The sequence below is a fragment of the Strix uralensis genome, chromosome 1 (genome assembly GCF_047716275.1).
Source record: "Strix uralensis isolate ZFMK-TIS-50842 chromosome 1, bStrUra1, whole genome shotgun sequence".
NCBI classification, from domain to species: domain Eukaryota; kingdom Metazoa; phylum Chordata; class Aves; order Strigiformes; family Strigidae; genus Strix; species Strix uralensis.
The window spans coordinates 174,991,269-175,010,567 of record NC_133972.1 but is presented as its reverse complement, the minus strand read 5'-3'; the positions used below and the strand labels follow the sequence as shown (position 1 = coordinate 175,010,567).

At 70.7% G+C, this 19,299-nt stretch overlaps 1 protein-coding gene across 1 annotated transcript in view; it reads right to left on the bottom strand.

Moving 5' to 3' along the window:
- Nucleotides 1–8,422: 8,422 nt before the first annotated feature.
- Nucleotides 8,423–19,299, bottom strand: part of PLEC (plectin) — a 76,020-nt gene continuing 65,143 nt past the window's right edge. Inside the window, exons 59-81 of the mRNA XM_074860939.1 lie at nt 19,115–19,216; nt 18,542–18,697; nt 17,716–17,871; nt 17,281–17,478; nt 17,048–17,176; nt 16,660–16,830; nt 16,417–16,572; nt 16,099–16,305; nt 15,757–15,876; nt 15,356–15,525; nt 14,853–15,012; nt 14,418–14,615; nt 13,795–13,920; nt 13,111–13,254; nt 12,086–12,274; nt 11,698–11,812; nt 11,455–11,621; nt 11,016–11,178; nt 10,542–10,696; nt 10,390–10,464; nt 9,961–10,078; nt 9,552–9,739; nt 8,423–9,470 (exon numbers count right to left, since the gene is read on the bottom strand). Coding sequence (XP_074717040.1) covers nt 9,297–9,470; nt 9,552–9,739; nt 9,961–10,078; nt 10,390–10,464; nt 10,542–10,696; nt 11,016–11,178; nt 11,455–11,621; nt 11,698–11,812; nt 12,086–12,274; nt 13,111–13,254; nt 13,795–13,920; nt 14,418–14,615; nt 14,853–15,012; nt 15,356–15,525; nt 15,757–15,876; nt 16,099–16,305; nt 16,417–16,572; nt 16,660–16,830; nt 17,048–17,176; nt 17,281–17,478; nt 17,716–17,871; nt 18,542–18,697; nt 19,115–19,216 — 3,537 coding nt within the window. The 3' untranslated portion in view covers nt 8,423–9,296. The remainder of the gene's footprint in view (nt 9,471–9,551; nt 9,740–9,960; nt 10,079–10,389; nt 10,465–10,541; nt 10,697–11,015; nt 11,179–11,454; nt 11,622–11,697; nt 11,813–12,085; nt 12,275–13,110; nt 13,255–13,794; nt 13,921–14,417; nt 14,616–14,852; nt 15,013–15,355; nt 15,526–15,756; nt 15,877–16,098; nt 16,306–16,416; nt 16,573–16,659; nt 16,831–17,047; nt 17,177–17,280; nt 17,479–17,715; nt 17,872–18,541; nt 18,698–19,114; nt 19,217–19,299) is intronic.

The window sequence follows — 19,299 nt, the reverse complement described above, 5'->3', positions numbered from 1 at the left end:
ACAATGGGAACGCTCACTGAGAAATCAGCTTTTCTAGGGTTTGCATGCTAAATGCAGGGAAAAGATGAAAAAGAAATACCTCAGGGGCAGGAGGAAGTAACAGCCAAAGGCTGAGCATGTTCAGGGCAGCATGTTTGTCCCTGAGCCTGACATGCTGAGCCAGGCCTGCCAGAGGTAAGCACCCTCTGCTTCCCAAGCTAGACTTGCTGGGTGTGCCCAGACATCGCAGCGTGAGAGAGAGCCTGGAGCAGAAGCACCAGTGGGACCTGTGGAGCGCTGGGCTGCAGCAGGCCTGGCTCCTGTGAGGAGTAAAGCCCCCACCAGCTGTCACGTGCCTTTGGCCACCAGTTTGTGTGGGGCTTGTCCCTGCACAAAAGCCTCGTGCAGTGCTTCAAAGGGCTGGAAGGCTGCGGGGCGTGGGGCAAAGCACCAGCCAAAAGCCGCAACCCCCAGGGAGCACCAGCGCTCGCTCGGGCCACTCTGACACTGGCGCAGGGATGAGCAAACCCCAAGTCAGTGCAGAAAGGTTGGTCCCCTCTGCCAGGGCCAGGGATCAGCCACCGGCCCTGGCACCCTCCCCACAGCAGCACTGCTCAACAGTGGCTGGAGCCATCGGGCACCCAGAAGCATCCCTGGAGGCTCTTTGCCTGGTGCCCACGGCTGCGCTGAGAGGGGGCATCTGCCCTCCTTGCACAGCTCAGAAAGCATGGGAAGGGGGCCAGCGGAAGGAGAGGCCACAGGCCTGCGTGGTTGGAAATCTCCTGGGCTCACGGGGCTCCACAACAACACAGCCATTACACAGGCAAATTATGGTGCCGGAGGGAGCAGGAGGCCATTGTGTGCTGGGCTGGGCACACCAGAAGGTGCTTGTGGCTGAGTACGGGCTGTGGCCAGCAGCCACCACCTCCGGGCTGTGACTGTGGCACATACTGCTGTGAAGGAGCCTCACTGCCCATGGCCTTACTCAGCGTGCCCGTGCCCAGCACCCTTCAGTCCAGGGGCTGGAGGCCGGTCCCGCTGGGGTTGGAGCAGGTTTGAGGAGCGAGGAGCCTGGCCCTGCTACGCTGGGGCAGCAGAGGTGGCTCCTTATTCCCTGGTGAGCCCCATCCCCGAAGGCAGAGCCCCTGGCACTGGTGCAGAGTGGGGTGTGCCAGGGCTGGACCGGACCTACGGCGAGGCCATGGGCCATGGGAGACCTGCTTGCCTCATCTTCCGCAGCCAAGCCAGCTGCAAGGCCACAGCCTGGGCAGGGCTGCCCCGTGGTATGCACCGCTGGACGTGGACGGGCGCTGGCGCAGCAGCCCCAGGGCGAGCCACTGTCACACTGACCCTGCCACGGCAGCCGCACGGAGGGGGATGGCGGGGACCAGCCGTATCTTGCTGCCTGGGGCTCAGCCCCACATCCTGCCCCGCGCCACCAGTGTAATCCCAGCCTGGAGCGAAGAGCAGCGTGCTGGTGCCAGTGGGTGCTGTGCCCAGGGCCTCACTCGCCTCCCGACCAGCCTCTCCAAGGGGGGTCTGTGCCCCTGTGTGCCCACTCCAGCTCCTCCCATGCCCCCCAGGCCAGGCCAGCACCTTTCCCTGGCGAGGCTCCTCTGTCCCAGCCGTGCTCCGGGCTCGCCACCCGTCTCGGGGGAAAGGTCCCAACAGGCACCAGCTCCATGATGTCAGCACGAGCACAGCCGCGCCAGCTCGGATCTGCCCGGGCAATGCTGTTGGCGTGTGCAGGTCCAGGATTGCACCTGGTGTTGGCGCCAAGAGGTGGGGACGGTGGGCGGGACAGCCATGGGTGCTGCTCCCATTGAGCTGCACCAGGTGAGGGGAGGAGGAGAGCGGAGTCAGGACTCTGGGGGATCTCTGCTGTGGGGGAGGACGAGGGGCCCCCCCTTGCTGGCTGAGAGCCCCTGGGGACTCTTGTGGGCTGTGGGCTGTGAGCTGAGAGTGAGAGGATCCCCGGCCTCACCACGCTGGCTCCTCTGTCCCGCAGGCTCATACTGGGTCTGCTGGTGTCAGCAGCCCACGCCCGCTGCCACGCACACGCGAAACACCATGGGGCTGGCAGCAGCTCACGGCGGCTCTGCCCACCCTGGCCCTGGGGCTGGGACCCCTTGCAGGGCTGGGAAAGTGGCTCCTTTCCTGGGAAAGCGGCTCCTTTCCCGTCAGGGAGATGCCAGGTGAGACAGCACAGGCTGTGCTGCGCTCGGGGGGAGCTGGGCTCAGCCCGGCCATGCTGTGGGCACGTGGGGGGGCTGTGCTGGGGGGGGGCTGTGGTATCCAGAGACCCCCCGCGTGTCTCAGACCCGAGCCGGCCACCAGCACCAGAGTACAGACAGGAATTTGGGCACTGCCATCTATAACTTGCGGCTGCTGGAAGCCCAATCCCCACCGGGGCTGGGGGCTGGGGCAGGACACCCCCCGGGGCTGAGGTGCCTTCACGGGCAGGGGAGGAGGCAGCGGGCATGCGGGCAGAGGAAGGAATCTTCTCCTTTTAATCAGACAGCGTCAGCCCCATGGAAACTTTTAGTAACCGCCTCTGCCCACAACGCCAGGGAGGTTCTGGCGGAGGTTCAGGCGCTGGCACCTGCAGCCCTGCCCGGGGCCACGGGCTCTCCCCAACGCGGGCAGCTCTCCCTGGCAGCGGCAATCGCGCCTTTGGCTTCTGGCTGCGTCGGGAAATGTGGGTGCTGGCGTGGGCCACGGCTTGGGACGGTGCTGCACGCGCACGCCCAGCCCCTTCGCACCCAGCTTGGCACCCACCAGGGCCGTGAGCCCGTGCGCACCTCCCTGCCCGCGTGAGTCACCTGCGCCAGCTTCCTCCTACACCCAGCGCAGGGACAGCGTTGCAGCTGCGGCTACCCCGCGGCCCACGGGACCACCCCGCACCACTGCACCCGCGGCCCCGCACCGGCTGGGGAGGGAGAGGCTGCTGGGGGCCGTGAGGAGGGACTGGGAGAAGGGACAGGTTTTACTGGTACAGTGGGGCGGGGAGGGGGCATGGTTTCAGGGAGAGGGTGGTGGAGGAGGTGTCTGCCGGGGAAGGGGCTGCAGAGCGTTGGGGAGGGGCTGGGGCTGGGAGCCTGGCGGGGCCGGGGGGAGACTGTGGGGTGGTCTTTGGTGGGGCTGGCTGAAGCTGGGGGTGTCTTGGTGGGGGAGAGTGGTAGAGAAGTTGGCTGGGGCAGTGACGGCAGGATGACAGGGACAGGAAGAGTGGCTGGGGGGCTTTGGGGGGGTCCCAGCTCTGAGCGGGGCTGGGGAGCCGCCCAACACACAGTCCCCAGCACTGCTGCGGCTGCCGCGTGGGGGGGGGCGCGGTGCCGGGGTCCCACTGACACCCAGCAGCAGACAGGCTCCGGCCCCCTGACCCGCCCTGGGAGGTGCCCCTGGGAGCGGGGCTGCTCCTCCGCTGCACTGCGGGGTGAGGGGTCACATCCTGCCCACGGGAGACGATCCCACAGCACCCTGTGCCCACCCCACCGGGTGCTGCCAGACCCCCTGTCCTGCTGCCCACTCCTGCCTCAGCACCACCAAGCCCCACCGAGCCCGTCAGAGCCCCCAGGCACCACAGGCTCTTTCCCCGGCAGCCATCCTGCCTGGGTAGTCACCACCTCCTGGGGCACGGCGGGCTCAGGGACCCCCACCCCAGCGTGCCACAGCACGGTGTGGCCGTTGCCCTACGCCCACTGTCCCACCCCGGCACCTGGCTGCAGCCCAGCCAGGCCGGCGGGCAATGCCGCATTCCTCACATACCCGGGGCCTGTGCCGGCCTCTCCTCCGTCCGCTGTAGCCCCCCGGCACGGCTGCACGACGCCCGGTCAAGCCCCTCGCTGCCAGACCTCTCCCACCGCGGTGGCACCCAGACGGGCTCTCGGCAGGTGCCCGCAGTCCCGCTGCTTCACCGCAGCTTCCTGCCCGGGACCCGAGCACGTTTAAAACCTTGCCCTTCCCCGCCCCTGGGGATGACACACCGGCCCAGCCCTGCCAGAAACACGCGGGCCAGCCCTCCCCGAGGCTCCTCGGGGTGCCGGGGTCCCCCCTTGCAGAGAGAATGGGGGGGGTGGGACACCTCCACGGGGCCAGCGCTGCTCCCGGCCTTCTGCCCACTGCCCCGTGAGCACCCACTCTGCCAACAGCCCTGCAGTGCCCCCACGCCTCGTCCTGCTTCTCTCCCACCCAGCTCCTCTCCCACGGCAGCCCCCCCACACTGCTTCGCCCTTTCCCATCGAATTGGCCGTGTGGATTACCGGGCTGACCCCAGGCTGCAGCTGCAGGGCTGACAGATCCCCAACGTCCTGCTGCGGGCCTGCCCCCAGCACCACGGCAGCTGGGGTGGGGAGGGGGACCCTTCCCCGCTCCCTCCCACCATGCCCACATCCCTGGGTGTGCACGTGGAGCCTGAATTGCCCAAAACATGCCCAAGCCACCCTGTTGCTGCCTGAGTCACCCAAACACCCCTGCCTCTGTCTCCAGCCCCACACCCAGCTCCCTGCTCCACCCCCAGCACCCCCTCGCCTCGCCCCGGTGCCACAGGCGCTTGGGGGGCCCAAGGGAGCAGTGGGCACCGCACATGGGGACGGGGACCTTTGGGGCCACGGGGACCTCTGGGGCCACGGGCGCTGCGGGGTCGCGGTGCAGCCACCTCCCGGTGCCATCCCCGCGGGACACCGCGCTGAGGAAGGGACGCACATTGCTTGGGCAAGATGTTTATGGTGTGTGGGAGTGTGTTGTCTGGAGAGCTGCCGGTATCCAGGCACGGGGCTGGCGGGGCGAGCCTGCGACGTGGCACAGCGTGGTCCGGCGGGCACGCGGCCCTGGCGCCAGCCATGGGTGCGGCTAATCCCGGCGGTGGCAAAGCACCCCAAATGCTGGGGCATTCCCCCGCCTCTGCGCCCGCTGCTTGGGCATCGCCGAGCCGGTGGTCCCAGGAGGGCAGAGGGACCCTCAGGAGGGTGTTGTCACCCCAGAGCAGCCAGAACTGTGGGGCCAAGAGAGGGGCTGGCCCGGACGATGCTCCACACCCCTGGGGCCAGTGAGAGGGACAGGGGCTGTGTCCACCCTGGCAGGGCTGGCGGCTACCACTGTTCCTGTGGCATGTGGGGAGGAGGGTGCACCCCAGAAACCGGTGTGGGATTCCGATGGCTGCCCCAGCATTGCCCACGGCTGTGGCAGAGGTGTTGCTCCCGGGAGGCGCTGAGGAGTCTTAATCCAAAGACAAACAGGGACGAGTGTTGGCCACCGCCGCCAAGAGCTCAGCACCAGCACGCTGGAGCGGTGAGTGTCCCGCTGGCCTGCTCACCCTCCAACGGGGCAGGGTCAGGGGTGCCCCCCTGCAGCCTCCCCGGGGCCCAGCCAGCCTGTGCTGGGTGCAGAGACGGCCCCGGGGCCACAGCAGGGCTGGGCATGGCACAGCCGGCCACTGACCGGTAACCTGGCACGGGGGCTGGCATGGCACCGTCTCCCTGCCATGCTGCAGGGACAGGCAGGACGGGGCTCTCGGGCCCTTTGGGCAGCACAGGAACCAGTGCACTGTGCTGGGCCGTGCTGGATCATTCTGGGCTGTACGGGGCCATAATGGGCAGTGCTGGGCTGTAGTGGGCCATATTGAGCTGTGCTGGGCTGTGCTGGATCGTGCTGGGCCATGCCGGGCCATACTGAGCTGTGCTGGATCATACTGGGCCATGCCGGGCCATATTGGGCCATGCTGAGCGGTGCTGAGCCGTATAGGTCTGTGCTGGGCTGTGATGGGTTGTGCTGCGCCATACTGGGCCATGCTGGGCCACATTGAGCTATGCTGGGCTGTACTGGTCCATGCTGGGCTCTGCTGGGCCATATTGAGCCATGCTGGGCTGTTTTGGGCCATACTGGGCCGTGCTGGGCCATATTGGGCTGTGCCAGGCCATGCTGCGTTGTTCTGTGCTACACCCGCCGACGCTGTTTTGCTTTTCTCTCCCGGGCACGCCGCCCAAAGGCAGAGGAAAGGGTCCGATTACAGTAATTAGTGGTAACATGGGGTTGCGGCTTAACCAAAGCATCTCGGCTGCCACCGGCCCGGGGGCCGCTGGTGGCCCTGGTGGGGTGGCAGCGGCCGCAGGAGGAGGATGGGCCAGCTCGGGCGTGAGTCGCCATGCTCCCCGTCCCTCTGGCGCATGGGAACGCGGCCCGACGCTGGCTGGGACCCACCGCGCGGGGCTGGGGCCAGACGCTGAGCTCAGCACCGGGAGAGGCCGGCTGGGGCTTTGCCGCCCGCACGCGCCAACGTTCTCGCCCGGGCGAGGGCCGGTGCTGGCACACGGCCACAGCCCCGCACACGCGTCTGCCGTGCAAGCAGCTCTGTGGGCTCACACGCGTGTGCTCATACGTGTGCCAGCCCCGACCTGCACCACACCAAAGCCTCCGGCCCCGCCGGCCTCCCTCACCACCGGGGCCATCGCCTGTGCCCCACAGGAGCCCCCACCCCAAGCCCAGGCAGTGGCTCTGCACAAGGGTGAGCTGGGGGGCTGCGGGTTCTCGCCTCTTGCCCGGCAGCACCATACCCCGGGCACAGGGCAAGGGCTTTGTGCCGGATGAGGGTGCAGGTGGGCCCCGTGCCTGCAGCTGGGAGCTGGAGCAGCCCGGGGACACCGTGCTGGGGGCAGGAAAGCCGGGGGGACCCTTGGGGTTCCCACCCCTGGAGAGGGGATGGGAGGTGTCCGGGGGGGGCATCTGAGAGCACTATGTGGCACAGCTGGGATTTTTGGGACGGGATGAAGCAACTGCCACTGGCACGTGGCTCCATTCTGGGGCTGTGTGGGGTGCGCAGGGTGGGCCCGGCCCTGCTCCTGGGGTTCCCAGAGCTGGGGCGAGTGCTGGGGTGGTTGGGCAACAAACAGGGCGGCACCCGCCTCCCCCTCGCTGTGGCAGGGGCCAGCTGGCTGGGCGGGCGACAGCTCTGGAGCTCGGGCAGAACCCCGCACAACCCGGCCCCACCAAATGGTAGCACGGCTGCAGGGGCTCGCGGACCAGCGCCCGGCCGTGGGGGGTCATGGGGGGCCAAGAGCCTCCAGCCCTGCTCGCCCACCGCCCCGGGAGCCGCTGGTGCAGCGACACAGCCTGTGGTGTCCTGGCGCGGCCCTGGCTGCGAGCCATGGGGGCTCTGCCAGGGCGTCCCCACTCCGCACGACGTCTCCCTGGTGTCACTGCGTCCCCAGCCACATGCTCCGGCTCTGCGACCCTGCCCCTGGCATCCTCCCCATCCCTGGCTCCAGCCCGGGGGGACGCCGCCTTGCCGGGGTTTGCTTGGCCGCGCAAACATTTTGCAAATATTTTGCAAACATTTTGTGCTCGCCCCAGCCACCCAGTGCTTGTTGTGTTCTCTCGGCGGGCCGGAGCCGTGGCCCGGGGGCTCTGGCTGCGGCTGACACAGGCCGGTGGTGCCGGTGGTGCTGGGCGCGTTGCCCCAGCTGGGAGGGGTGGAGGAGATTTCCGCGGGCCGAGGAATGTGCAACGCAACTGGTGTCGGTGGCCCCAGCCCGTGCCGGCAGCGCTGCGCGGCGCGTCCCGGGGCGTGTTGAGGGATGCGCTGGGGCTTGGCCCCGCTGGGGGGGGGGGCTCGGGCAGCGCCAGCGGCAAGGGGCCGTGTCCTGCATGGGGGGGTCCCCAATGCACGGAGCGGGGGGGACGCGCCACATTCCCAGACCTGGCCCCTCTTCGGCTGCTCTCCAAGGCAGAAGTGTTTGTTCAGAAAAAAAACGAGTGTGGAGACAGTTTTAGGGGACAACAGTGCAGAACTGGGACTGAAATCTGTGAAGGCGGGGCCGGCCAGGAGCGGGGTAAGGGAGGAGGCACCCGGCCCACCTGGGACCCTCTGTACACGGGGGTCTTGCACTTGCGCGAGGCCGGGAGGTGCCACTGACGGCCGTGCCGCTGCAGCACCCAGGGCCCATCCCCATGTCTCCAGCCGCCCCATCCCACCCTGACCCATGGCCGTGCCCCGGCCCAAGCGTCCCTCGGCCACCCCGGGTCCGTGGGATGGGGTGGGAGCGGCCAGGTGCTCCGTGGCAGGGGACAACACTGGCCAGGGACCACGCGGATGCTCGCGGTGCCCTTAGGGCTGCGGGGGGGCAGAAGGGTGGCTGGCACACGGGGAGAGGGACATGGCGTCGCCCGGTGCTGCCAGCCCCAGGCAGGGCAGGAATGGCAGCAACGCTTTCCTGGGAAAGGAGGGAAGGCGGCGCGGCGCCCGCTGGCACCCGCTGCAACGCCCCAGGCTCACCGGCTCCGGCGCCGGGCAGCACCCAGCCGCAGGCACACCCAGCCCTGCCCGGCCACCGCGTGCCACTGCGCCGGGCCCGCGTGTGCACCGGCTTTGGCGATGCCACATGCCCCCCTCACTCCCCATCGCCGACAGCGGGGCAAGCGCACGGACAGACGGACAGAGCGCAGCAAGTCCCGGCTGCTCATAGAAAAAAAAAAAACTACTTTATTGTGGCCGGCGGGGCCGTGCCGGCCAGGGTTACATTCAGCTCTACTGCTGTCCGGTTAGCGGGGTGACGTGAGCATGCGTCGGCAGGGCAGGGGTCCTGGCCCGGGGACGGGGGCGCGAGGGCCCCCCTGCCCGCGGCCCCCAGCCCTGCCGGGGTGGGGAGGGGGCAGCTGCAGCCGGGGCCCCGAGCGCACACACCGAAGGCCCGAGGGTGGGGGTTAGCACCAGAAACGGGGTTCTGCCTCCGGTGAGGGGCCTCGCGCCCGGGGACCGAGCCCGGCCCCCTCCCACCGGCAGGAGCAGGGCGGGGGGGGGCGGGGACAGGACACAAGACACCCCCAGCAGCACTGCCAAACGCCCGGGGGCACCGGCAGCCACCCCGGGGGGGCGCAGGAGCCGGGGGGGTGGGGTGGGGGGAGAAGGGCTGGCACAGCCCCGGCTGACGGCGGGATGCTCCCAGCAGCCGCCCCGGACGCTTGGAGCGGGGCAGGGGGGGCCCGGCCCTCACGCGCTGCCTGGGGGAGCGGTGGGGTGGAGGGGGGGCCGTGCCAGCCGGAGCTGGGGGGGCGGTTTGGTGTGTGTCGGGGGGATGTTTGCATATACGCCAGGGCCAGGCCCGGCCGGGTGGGTGACGGACAGACAGCTCAGCCCCCGCGGGGGGGGGTGCCCTCTCGGGGGCGGGAGGGGGGGGGGGGGGGGGAGGGCCGGAGACCCCCGGGGGGCGCACGGCCACGGCTTCGCCGTCCTCCGGCCACGGGGCGGGCGGCCGCCGGGGAGGAGAGTCCTGAGTGGGGCCGGCCGAGGGTGCTGGGCGCAGGGCGGGCGGCGGGGATGGGGCTCAGCGACAGGGGCTGCGGCGCTCCGGGGGGGACCCTTCGGCACGGCTCTCCCCGGGGGGGGCCGCGGCCGGGCTCTCCTCGGCTGCCGTGAACTGCAGCTCAGCCCCGTCGGGCAGCAGCGAGCCGCGGGAGCGTGGGCACCGGTCTCCGGAACGCGTCCTCCGCAGCACCGACTGGGGAGAGAGAGGGTCAGCACCCGGGGCAGCGGGGCTGGGGGGGGGTCGGGGTCTCGGGGGGCGGTCCCCAGCCTTTACCTTCCTGGCCAGGGGGCTGCTGGGGGCCGAGGCGCTGCTGTAGAGGCTGAGGCTGGAGTTGGAGCGGCTCGGAGACAGCACTTTGGAGGAGGGGGCTGACTGGTTGCCCCCACACTTGGCCGCGGCGGCCCCGAAGGCGTCTGGGGACAGGTACTTCTCGTTGATCTTCAGGTTGGTCCTTCCCTTCACTGGGGAGGACGGAGGGAGGGGGGGTGAGCAGGGCTGGCGCTGGGGGTCCCACGGCCACGGGCCGAGGGGTGCAAGACCCTGGGGGGCACCACCAAGCCGCAGGGCCCCGCTGGCACCGCACCGGGCATCACGGCAGGGCTGGGGCTGCCCCGGCCTCGGGCACCGCAGACCCCTCGGCCCCCCCGCGCTGCAGGGGGGGGACACACACGTAGGTACCCACCTCTGCAAGGGTCGTTCTTCACCAGGAACTCATCCAGCGCGATCCAGCCCCCCCCCACCCGCACCATCAGGGTGCTGCGCAGGATCCGCACCATCCGTAGCTGCTGGGACTCCCCGAACTGCAGGGGAGAGGGACAAGGCGGGGGGGCCGGGGGGGTTCGGCAGGGCTGGGAGCCAGGGGGGGGGTGCCGGCACCCAGATCCGCCCATAAACAGCCCATTGGGTGTCCCACGGCTGCGCCGTCCCTGCCAGCACTGCCATGGCACGCAGCGCCTGGGGCCGGGGGAGACGTGTCCCCCCGCTGCCGCAGAGGGTCTGGGGCTGTGCGGGGGGGTCAGAGCAAGCTGAGGATCCCCCGCTTGGGGTTGGGGGGCTGCTGGCCACGGCAGTAGGGCAGGAGCTGGCGGCACTAGCATGGGCCAGCACTTACCCGGTACCTGTTGGCGCTGATCTGCTCCACCTGGAAGCGCTTGGCACAGTTGCACTGGGCCACTTGCCTGTTCACCTGGGGACAGCATGCTTGGGCTCAGACCCCCACCCTGGGGACCCCCCACCCTCCCCAGCCCCCGTCCCCACTGGCACCTCATCCTGGATCTGGTCGGCGTCGGCGGTGCGGCGCAGCGGATCCCGGTTGGGGTGCAGGGCGCTGACGAACTCGTAGTAGTCGATGAAGCCGTCGCCGTTCATGTCAAAGATGCTGGCCACGGCGTTCATCTCCAGGACGTTGGTGGGGAACTCTGGGGGCGGGGGGAACCACACCCTCAGCCCACCTCAGCCTGTGCACCCCCACGCCAAGGCCGGCCGGCACCAACGCCGAACCCCGGCCCCCCTCCATGGGGGATCCCGGCCACCCCGAGGTGGGATCCCCTCCACGGGGAAACCCATCTGTTGCGTTTAAGTTAACAAATTAATTTGGTAAGAGCTGAATCCCTTTGCAGGGGATCCCACCTCAGCGAGAGCTGCCCCAATGCTCCCCAGACTGCCCCTCCCCGGGCTCTCGGGGGGGCGGGGGGAGCCCCGAGCGGTGCCCCAGGAGCCAGCCCCAGGCGCACGCACTGGAGGCCAGGACGCTCTCGATGAATTCCCGCTGGCTGATGCGCCCGTCCTGGTCCCTGTCGATGCCTCGGAAAACATCCAGGACGCGGGACTTCATCTGGCCGATCCACTGCATGTAGCGCTTCCTCCACACCCCGAAGTCGAAGTGCGCGAACTCCTCCAGCTCGGAGAGGCACAGACGGGCGTTACCGCGCCGCCAGGGAAGCCCCCGCCAGCCCTCCGCTCGCCCCCTGCCCTGACCCCGCCAGGGCTGGCAAAGGGGGTCTGGGCCCAGGAGCCCAGCGCCGGGTCACAAGGGGAGCCAGGGGGGTCTGGGAGGGCTCCCGGGTGCTCCCTGCTCCATCCCCGCGCCCCCGGGGACCCTCCCTGTCGCGTCCGACCCAGGGCTGGGGCGAGAGGAGCCGCCGGCGCCCCGCGGCAGGGCCGGGGCTGCCCTTACTTCGCGCAGGCGCTGCAGGGCCGTTTCCAGACGGTACTGCCGGTCCAGGGCCAGGAGCCAGAGCTGCTGCCAGCGGTGCAGGAGCTGGGCCATGAGGGGCGTCTGGGGCTCCAGCCCCCCAAGCGGCACCGCCGGCGTCCCCTGCGCCTTCCCCGTGCTCCGGCGCCCTGCAGCCAGCCGAGACGGGCGGTGAGGGCACAGCCGGGCGTGGCACGGCAAGGGGGGGGCAAGGGGGGCTCTTACGTGTGGCCAGCCGGCGGGCGGCCGGCGGGCCCAGCTCAGTGGCCAGCTTCCGCTTGCAGCTCTTGGTGACCTTCTCCACGTCGGGCTGCTTGCGGTTCAGCTCCTCCATGAACACCTATGGCAGAGCGCCGGTGCTCAGCGCCTGCCAGACACCCCAGCACGTCCCCCCGGCACAGCCGGGGCAGGGGAGCTGCTGCCCCCCCTCCCCAGGACCCTCCCGCAGTCCTTCCCGCAGAGCCGCAGGGTTGGGGCTGCGCGTGGACGGTGCTGCTGTGTCACTGCCGCTCGCACGAGCTGAACCCACGGCCTCAGCCCGGTGCACCCGAAAGCCCTCGGTCGGGTCGAGCGCTCGCCCAGGGTGGGGGGGACGCCGCGGGGGGTCCCTTACGGCGTGCTGGGCGCTGAGCTCCTCCAGCTGCTCAGCCTCCTCCGGCAGCGGCTCCTGGTCCCGCAGGCCAAGGGCCTCCTCGGCGGCCGTGATCCAGTCGAGGAGCTGGGCCGTCTCCTCGCGCTCGGCGGCGAGGCTGGCAGTCTGCGCCTGCAGCCGCTCACCCTGCTGCTGGGCCCAGCTCAGCACCTGCAGGCACGGCGTGGGCAGCTGGGCCACGGCGGGGGGCTGGCGGGGACAGGGGGGGCACGGGGACGGCGTCCACGGACCCACCATGCACCCCAGGGCCAGCGCTGCGGCGGGGACGAGTCTCTGCGCAGGGACCCAGGGCCGTGGGGCAGGCACAGACCCCTGGCCGGTAGTCCGAGGGACCGGGGGGCAGGGACATGGGGGGTCCACAGCCCCCCCGTGACCAGGGGGCAGGCCCCAGCTCCCACCGGCAGCAATGTGTCGGTGGCACCACATCCTCGCTGAGCTCGGGGCGAGTGGGGCTGGGGAGGGCGATCCCAGAGATCCGCTCACCGAGGGCTTCGTGCCGGGCGAGGGATCGGCGGGACCCGTCGGACCCGTTCAGGGAGAATCAGGAGCGTGGCGGGGAGGGGGGTCAGGGTGGGGGGATCCCCGGGATGCTGCTCCCCAGGGACTCCCTGCCTGGTGGGGACGAGTCACCATCGCCCAGGCCCACGGAGGCCCCCGGGTGACCCCCACACTGCATGGCCCTGGGAGGTGGGAGCAGGGCTGGGAGCAAGGGGGTGGCTGGCAGTGGCCAGGAGTGGCTGGGGGTGGCCATAGGTGGCTGGGGGTGGCCGGGGGGTGCGTCCTGGTGGCTCACGGAGGGCCGGGTCTGCGCAGGAGGAGCTGAGTAAGACCCAGTCGGTCTGTGCCAGCCGGGGATGGGGCCGAGCACCCCCAGCCCCCCCTGAGAGGCACTGTGGGGCCGTGCTCGTCCCGGGCGCGGGTGCAAATCCACTCCCCACCCCGGGGGGCAGGGAGGGAGGATGATGGAGAAGGGGCCCCCAGATCACCTCCTGGAAGCGGCTCTTGGCGACAGTGACCCAGGACTTGATGGTGATGATGGAGTCGGGGTGGCAGGTGGCGAGGATCTCCTCCCCCAGCGAGGTGATGCACTCCAGCTCCAGCTCCTGGCACTGCAGCGACTTCAGCAGCTCCTGGGGGGGCACGGACCGGGGTAGCGCCAGGGCCCAGCCCCCCCACCGCACCCCCCCAGCACTGTAGGGCCCAGGCGGGGGAAGGCACGGCCTGAGGTGCGTGGGACCCCAGATCTCTGCAGCTCAGGGTGCCCGGGGGCCCCAAATGTCGCCTCTGGGTGTGACGGGACCCAGCACCCCACGGCTCGGTGCGCTGCACCCCGAACCCTGGCAGGCGCTGGTGGGGCCCAGCTGTCCCCAGCAACGGGGTGGCCCGGGCCAGGGATGGAGCCACCCTGGAGGTGGGGGCTGGTGGGAGCTTGTGGGGGCTGGTGGGGGGTGATGGGTTAGTGGGGACTGACAGGGGCTAGTGGGGCCTGACAGGGGCTGACAGGGTCTAGTGGGGGCTGGCAGGGGCAAGTGAGGGGTGACAGGGACTAGTGGGGGCTGGTGGGGGGTGACAGGGGCTAGTGGGTGCTGGTGGGGGCTAGTGAGGGGTGACAGCAGCTAGTGAGAGGTGACAGGGGCTGGCAGGGGCTGGTGGCGAGGGCTGGCACTGACCTGCAGCTGGTTCTGGCACTCCTGCACTGCTGGCTCCTCCTCGGGGCAGACGCCGTACCTGAGGGCTTGCTCGGACTCAGAGAGGCGGCCCAGGAAGGACTGGACCAGGCTGTGGAACTCCTCCGCCTGCCAGGATGGCCGGGACCCACTCGGCACCTGCCTCGTGCCCGCGGACCCCCGGGCAGGGCCCCCCCTCCCACCCGGGGTGAGGCAGGGGGGGATGCTGGTCATGCCCCCTGTGGCGCCGGGCACCCCACGGCACGCGGCCAACCCGCCCCGGGTGCTGGCACACGGGGGCACCCACCACAGGCACTGGCGGCACCCGGGCTGGCACCCGGCCACGGCACCTTGCGACAGGGCCCTATGTGGAGACACACGGCCCCACATGGAGTCCCACGGCCCCACACAAAGATCCACAGCCCACGCAGAGCCCCACACAGAGCCCTACAGCCCCACGCAGAGCCCCACAGCCCCATGCCACACCCACCTCCTGGGCACCCGCCCGCCCAGGGCCACCCACCAAACCCTCCAGCAGGACACACCAGCTGCAGACCCCGACCTTCCTGTGGCGGGGGGGGGGGGGGGAGGCCCCGGGGTAGCCACAGCGCCCCCCCAGCTCTGACCTGCCGCAGCGCAGCCTCCAGCCGGGCCTGCTTGGAGACGGAGAGGGCGCAGACCAGGTCCCAGCGCCCACCCAGCTCCTCCATCTGCTGCTGCAGCCACTGGGAATCGACGCTGCTGCTGCCGCGCGTCAGGTCCCGCACCGAGCGCTTCAGCATCTTGACGCAGCTGGCTCGCTTGCCCAGCTCCTTCTGGAAGACCTGGGCAGGAGAAGAGGGCAGGAGGGGGTGGGAGACGCCACGGAGGGGTGGCCCAGCACCCTGCCTGGCCCCCCGTTACCGTGCAGGGCTCCCCCCAGAACACGGGGCGCCCCAGCACTGCCCCAAGCACCAGGTCCAGCTGCGGCCGCTCCAGTGGGCAAAGCCCCATCCCCATGCTGGGATGGGGGGCGGGCAGGGCCGGTGTGGGGCAGGGACCCCCCGGCCGGGGACACCCACCTTGTGCTTGTCCATGAGGTCACTGACCAGGTCCCGGTCCCCTCCGACGGGCACGTCCTCGCTGAGCTGGGGCTCGGCCCGGTACAGCCAGTCCATGAGGGCCTGCAGCGCGTCCGTGAACTTGCCCGAGAAGAGCAGGTTCTCCTCCAGCTTGTGCTGCCTGCAGGCAAGGGTGCAGGCAATGCAGGTAGCACCAGGGCTCAGCCCCGTGGCCGCCCCATGGGGAGCCCGGCAGCATGGCACCGAGGGCCTGGGCTCGCTCAGGGCCAGGGATGGATCCTGGCAGCACCCCCGGGGCAAAGCCCAACAGGGCTGGGGCAGCAGCTCCCAAAGCTGGGGGCAGGATGCACCGGGAGGACGGGCAGTGCCATGCCCCATGCGCAAAGCTGGGGCCAGGGCGACCTGGACCACCCATCATACCCCATCCCCATTCCCATCCCATCATATCCCATCCCCATCCCCGTTCCCACCCCCCTCGATCCTACCCCACTCCGGTCCCCCACCTCTCCCCAGCGCGGCTGCACAGCCCGTCCCAGCGCTCCTTCAGCTCCCCCAGCAGCTCCTCCAGCGGCTGCAGGTCCTCGGGGAGCCGGGCCCGCTCCCGCAGCGCCCGCCCGCTCCGCAGCGTCGCCTCGTACACCGGCCGCTTCGCGCGCAGCACCCTCTGGAAAGCCTGTGGGTGCAGGGGTGAGCCTCCCCGGGACTCCCCAGGTGTCGCGGGGGCGCTTGAGGGGTCCCCCCCCCCCAGGTCTCCCTGCTTGGTCCTGGAACTGCATTGGACCACCGCAGCACTGAGCGTCCCCCTGGGAGCTGGGGACCCCCTCCCCTGCCGCCCCGCAGCCCCACCAGCTCTGCTCCCCCCACACCAGGCCCCCGCAGGGCTGGGGCGCCGGGTGCCCCCCACCTTGTGCTCAGCCAGCTGGCACTTGATCTCCTCCTGACTCGTGGCCGCATCCTGCGGCACTTCCAAGCTCTGCTCCACCTCGTCCATCCAGTCCAGGAGCAGCCGCCGGGACTCGCTGAACTGGAACAGAGTGGGGGGTGTGGGGGGGCCTCGGGTGCAAAGACAGGGCGACCTGGACCACCCCTTGTATCCCATCCCATCACATCCCAATCCCCATCCCCAACCCTATCCCCAACCCATCCCCATCCCCTTCCCCATCCCCATCCCATTTCCTTCCCCATCCCCGTCCCCGTTCCCGTCCCCGTCCCCATCCCATAATGTCCCACCCCACCCCCCAAGTACCTGCTTGGTGCGTTTCCGGGCCTCCTCCAGCGCAGCCCCCCTCTCCGCCGTGCGCCGCAGCACCGCGCCCAGCCGCTCCCGGGCCGTCAGCACCAGGTTCTGGATGACGGCGCCATCCTGCTTCCTGCTGAAGTCCCTCAGGCGCGCGGCCACGGCCTCCAGCCCGCTCAGCTGCTCCCCGTGGGCACTCGCCTCCTTCGCCAGGGCCTGCGGGGGACGGGGGGGCAGCTGGGGGTGCGCTGGGGCAGGAGCGTGGCCACTCCTGGCACCGGGACAGGGACCCCCTGGGGCAGCCCCCCGGGCTCAGCCCCCGCTTGCCTTGTGCTCCTGGATCTGTGCGGTGACGGTGTCCAGGACGAAGCTGGGCGGCGCGGGGGAGCCGAGCAGCTCCTCGGCGTGAGCCACCCAGCGCAGCAGCTCCTGCACGGTGCCGTGGAACTCCGTGCTGACCGTCAGCCCCTCGGCCAGGCGCTCCTGCGGGCAGGGGCACGGCGCTGCCGGGGACCGTCCCGCAGCCCCCCCCGGATGAGCTGCCAGCACCCCCCCGCCTGCCCCGCACACCTTCCTCTCCTGGGCCTCGGCCTGGACGCTCTCCCACTTCTGCTCCAGGATGCGGAGGCTGTGCTCGGTGCTGCAGGGCCGGCCAGCGCGGCAGGAGGCCAGTAGCCGCTGCAGCCGCTCCCGCAGGCCGCTGTAGGCCTCCTGCTTGGACTCCATCTCCTTGCACAGCTCCTGCCGGGGGGAGCCCGGGGTCACTGCCCCCACCGCGGCACAGGGACGGGGAGATGGGGACCAGGCGGGTCCCAGTCTGCCCCAGGGGCAGGGGATGGGTGCAGGAGGGCTCTGCCCGGTCGCTGGGAGAAGGGTCGCAGCCGCTCGGCACAGGGAGGGGCAGATTCGGGGCACACGTACACCCCCACAGGGGCTCGGGGCCGGCCCTGGTGCTCACCAGGTGAGCGCTGAGCTTCTCTTTGGTGGTGTCGGGGTGGCCCCACGCCGGCTGGGAGAAGAAAAGCTGCAGCTCCACCTGCTCCAGCCACTGCAGCAGCTCCGTCATCTCCAGCGTCAGGTCCTGTACCTGGAGGCGGGGGATGGGGGGAGCCTCAGCACCACCCCTGCCAGCGGGCAGTACCACAGTGGGCAGCACCGGGACAGGCAGCACCGGGACGGGCAGCCCCGCACCTGGCTGAGGTTGTTCTCCAGCTCCAGCTGCCGGCTCTCGGTCTCGCTCTGCACCAGGTCCCAGCGCTGGCCGAGCTGCCGCAGGCTGCGCTGGAGCCCCTCCACGCTCTCGCCCAGGCTGGAGAGCAGCAGCCCCTGCCCAGCCTCGCTGACCGACTGCACCGTGCGGGCGTGGGACATCACGTCGTTCCTCAGCACCTGGGGACAGGGCACACAGTCACCGCCAGCACCCCCCGGTGTCCCTGGTGCGGCCACGGCCCAGGCCCCGGCCCTTGTCCCCAGCGCGGTGCGGGGCAGGTGCCAGGCACCGAATCTGCCGCTTCTTGGCAGGGACGGGGCCTGGCAGAGGCCGGGGCCCCCCACCCCGGTCACCAGAGCAGGCCAGGGCGGCAGCCTGGTGGCACGTGGCTGCCCCAGTCCCGTGGCCACCCTCACCTTGTGCTTGGCCAGCTCAATCTCGCAGCTCTGCAGGTCGGGGCGCAGCGGCGCAGGCCCCTGCAGCTGCTCGGCGGTGCGGCACAGCCACTGCAGCAGCTCCTCCAGCTGGTGCTGGAACTGGCCCAGCCCCAGCAGAGCCGCCTCCAGCTGGTGCTGCCCCAGCACAGGCGGAACCGGGCACCCATCGGCGGGGAGCGACGGCAGCCCCGACCCCGCGCAAGGTGCCCGCACGGCCCCCAGCACCCCGGGGCGCCCAGCACCCACGTGGCACCCAGCTCCTGCATGGCCCCACCCACTCAGCCAGCTCCACACACCCAGCACCCATGTGGCACCCCAGGCCCCTGCACAGCCCGCAGGCACCCACACACCCACCCAGCACCCACATGACACCCCATGCACCCACCCAGCACCCTTGTGGCACCCTATGCCCCTGCACAGCCCCCAGGCACCCACCTGGCACCCCAGGCACCCACGCACCCACCCAGCATCCACATGGAACCCCATGCAACCACCCAGCACCCATGCAGCACCCCATGCCCCTCTACAGCCCCCAGGCACTCACCCAGCACCCCAGGCACCCACACACCCACCCAGCACCCATGCAGCACCCCATGCCCCTGTGCAGCCCCCAGGCACCCACCCAGCACCCCAGGCACCCATGTGGCACCCACGCACCCACCCAGCACCCACACAGCTGTGGCTCTTTCCCTGTGGCAGACCCAGCTGACAGCTCAGGGGCCACCAGCACCTCCCCGAGCCCCCGGGTCCAGGACAGCAGCCCCCCCCCAGCCCTGCCCCCGTGCCGGCTGGGCCCCCTCCCTACCTGCCGGCCGATGATCTCCTCCTCCAGACGGTCCCAGCGCTGGCGGAAGTGGCTGAGGGGGGCCGGGGGTTCCCCCAGCCCTGCGCCCCCTGGGCCGGCCTGGTGCCGCAGGCTCTCCACGTCCACCTTGCACTGGTAGAGCTCCCGCTTGAACTCCTGCGGGGCAGCCACCGGTCAGCGGGTGACCCCCAGCCCTGCACACGGCCACAGGGGCCTGCGTGACACATGGCACGACACGGCACAGCACGGCAGAGCCAGGTCTGGTTTAACATGGCATGGCACGGCACGGCACGGCAGAGCAGAACCAGGTCTGGTTTAACACGGCACGGCACAGCACGGCACGGCAGAGCTTGTCACGGGCTCAGGGGCCCAGAGCTCCTCCCCGGGGAACAAGGGAGCCCAGCCCGCTCCGGGCACCTTGGGGCGCAGGACAGGGCCACCCAGTGCCCCCCACCCACGGGTGCCACAGAGGAACCAGCAACGCCCCACATGCCGCGCTGCGACTCTGTGGCCACCCCAAGCACCCCGCGTCCCCCCCCGGCCCTGCAGGGCCTGTCCTGCGGCGGGACCCACCTTCAGCTCCACCAGCTGCTGCTGCACCACGGCCGGGTCCCCCCCGACCAGGAACTCCCCGGCGACACGCAGCTCGGCCGCCTCCAGCCACTCCAGCAGCCGCTGGGGACCCACAGGGACCGTGGGGGCGGGTCCTGCCCCAGCCCTGTCCCCCCACGCTGGGAGTGGGGCTGGGACCCACCAGG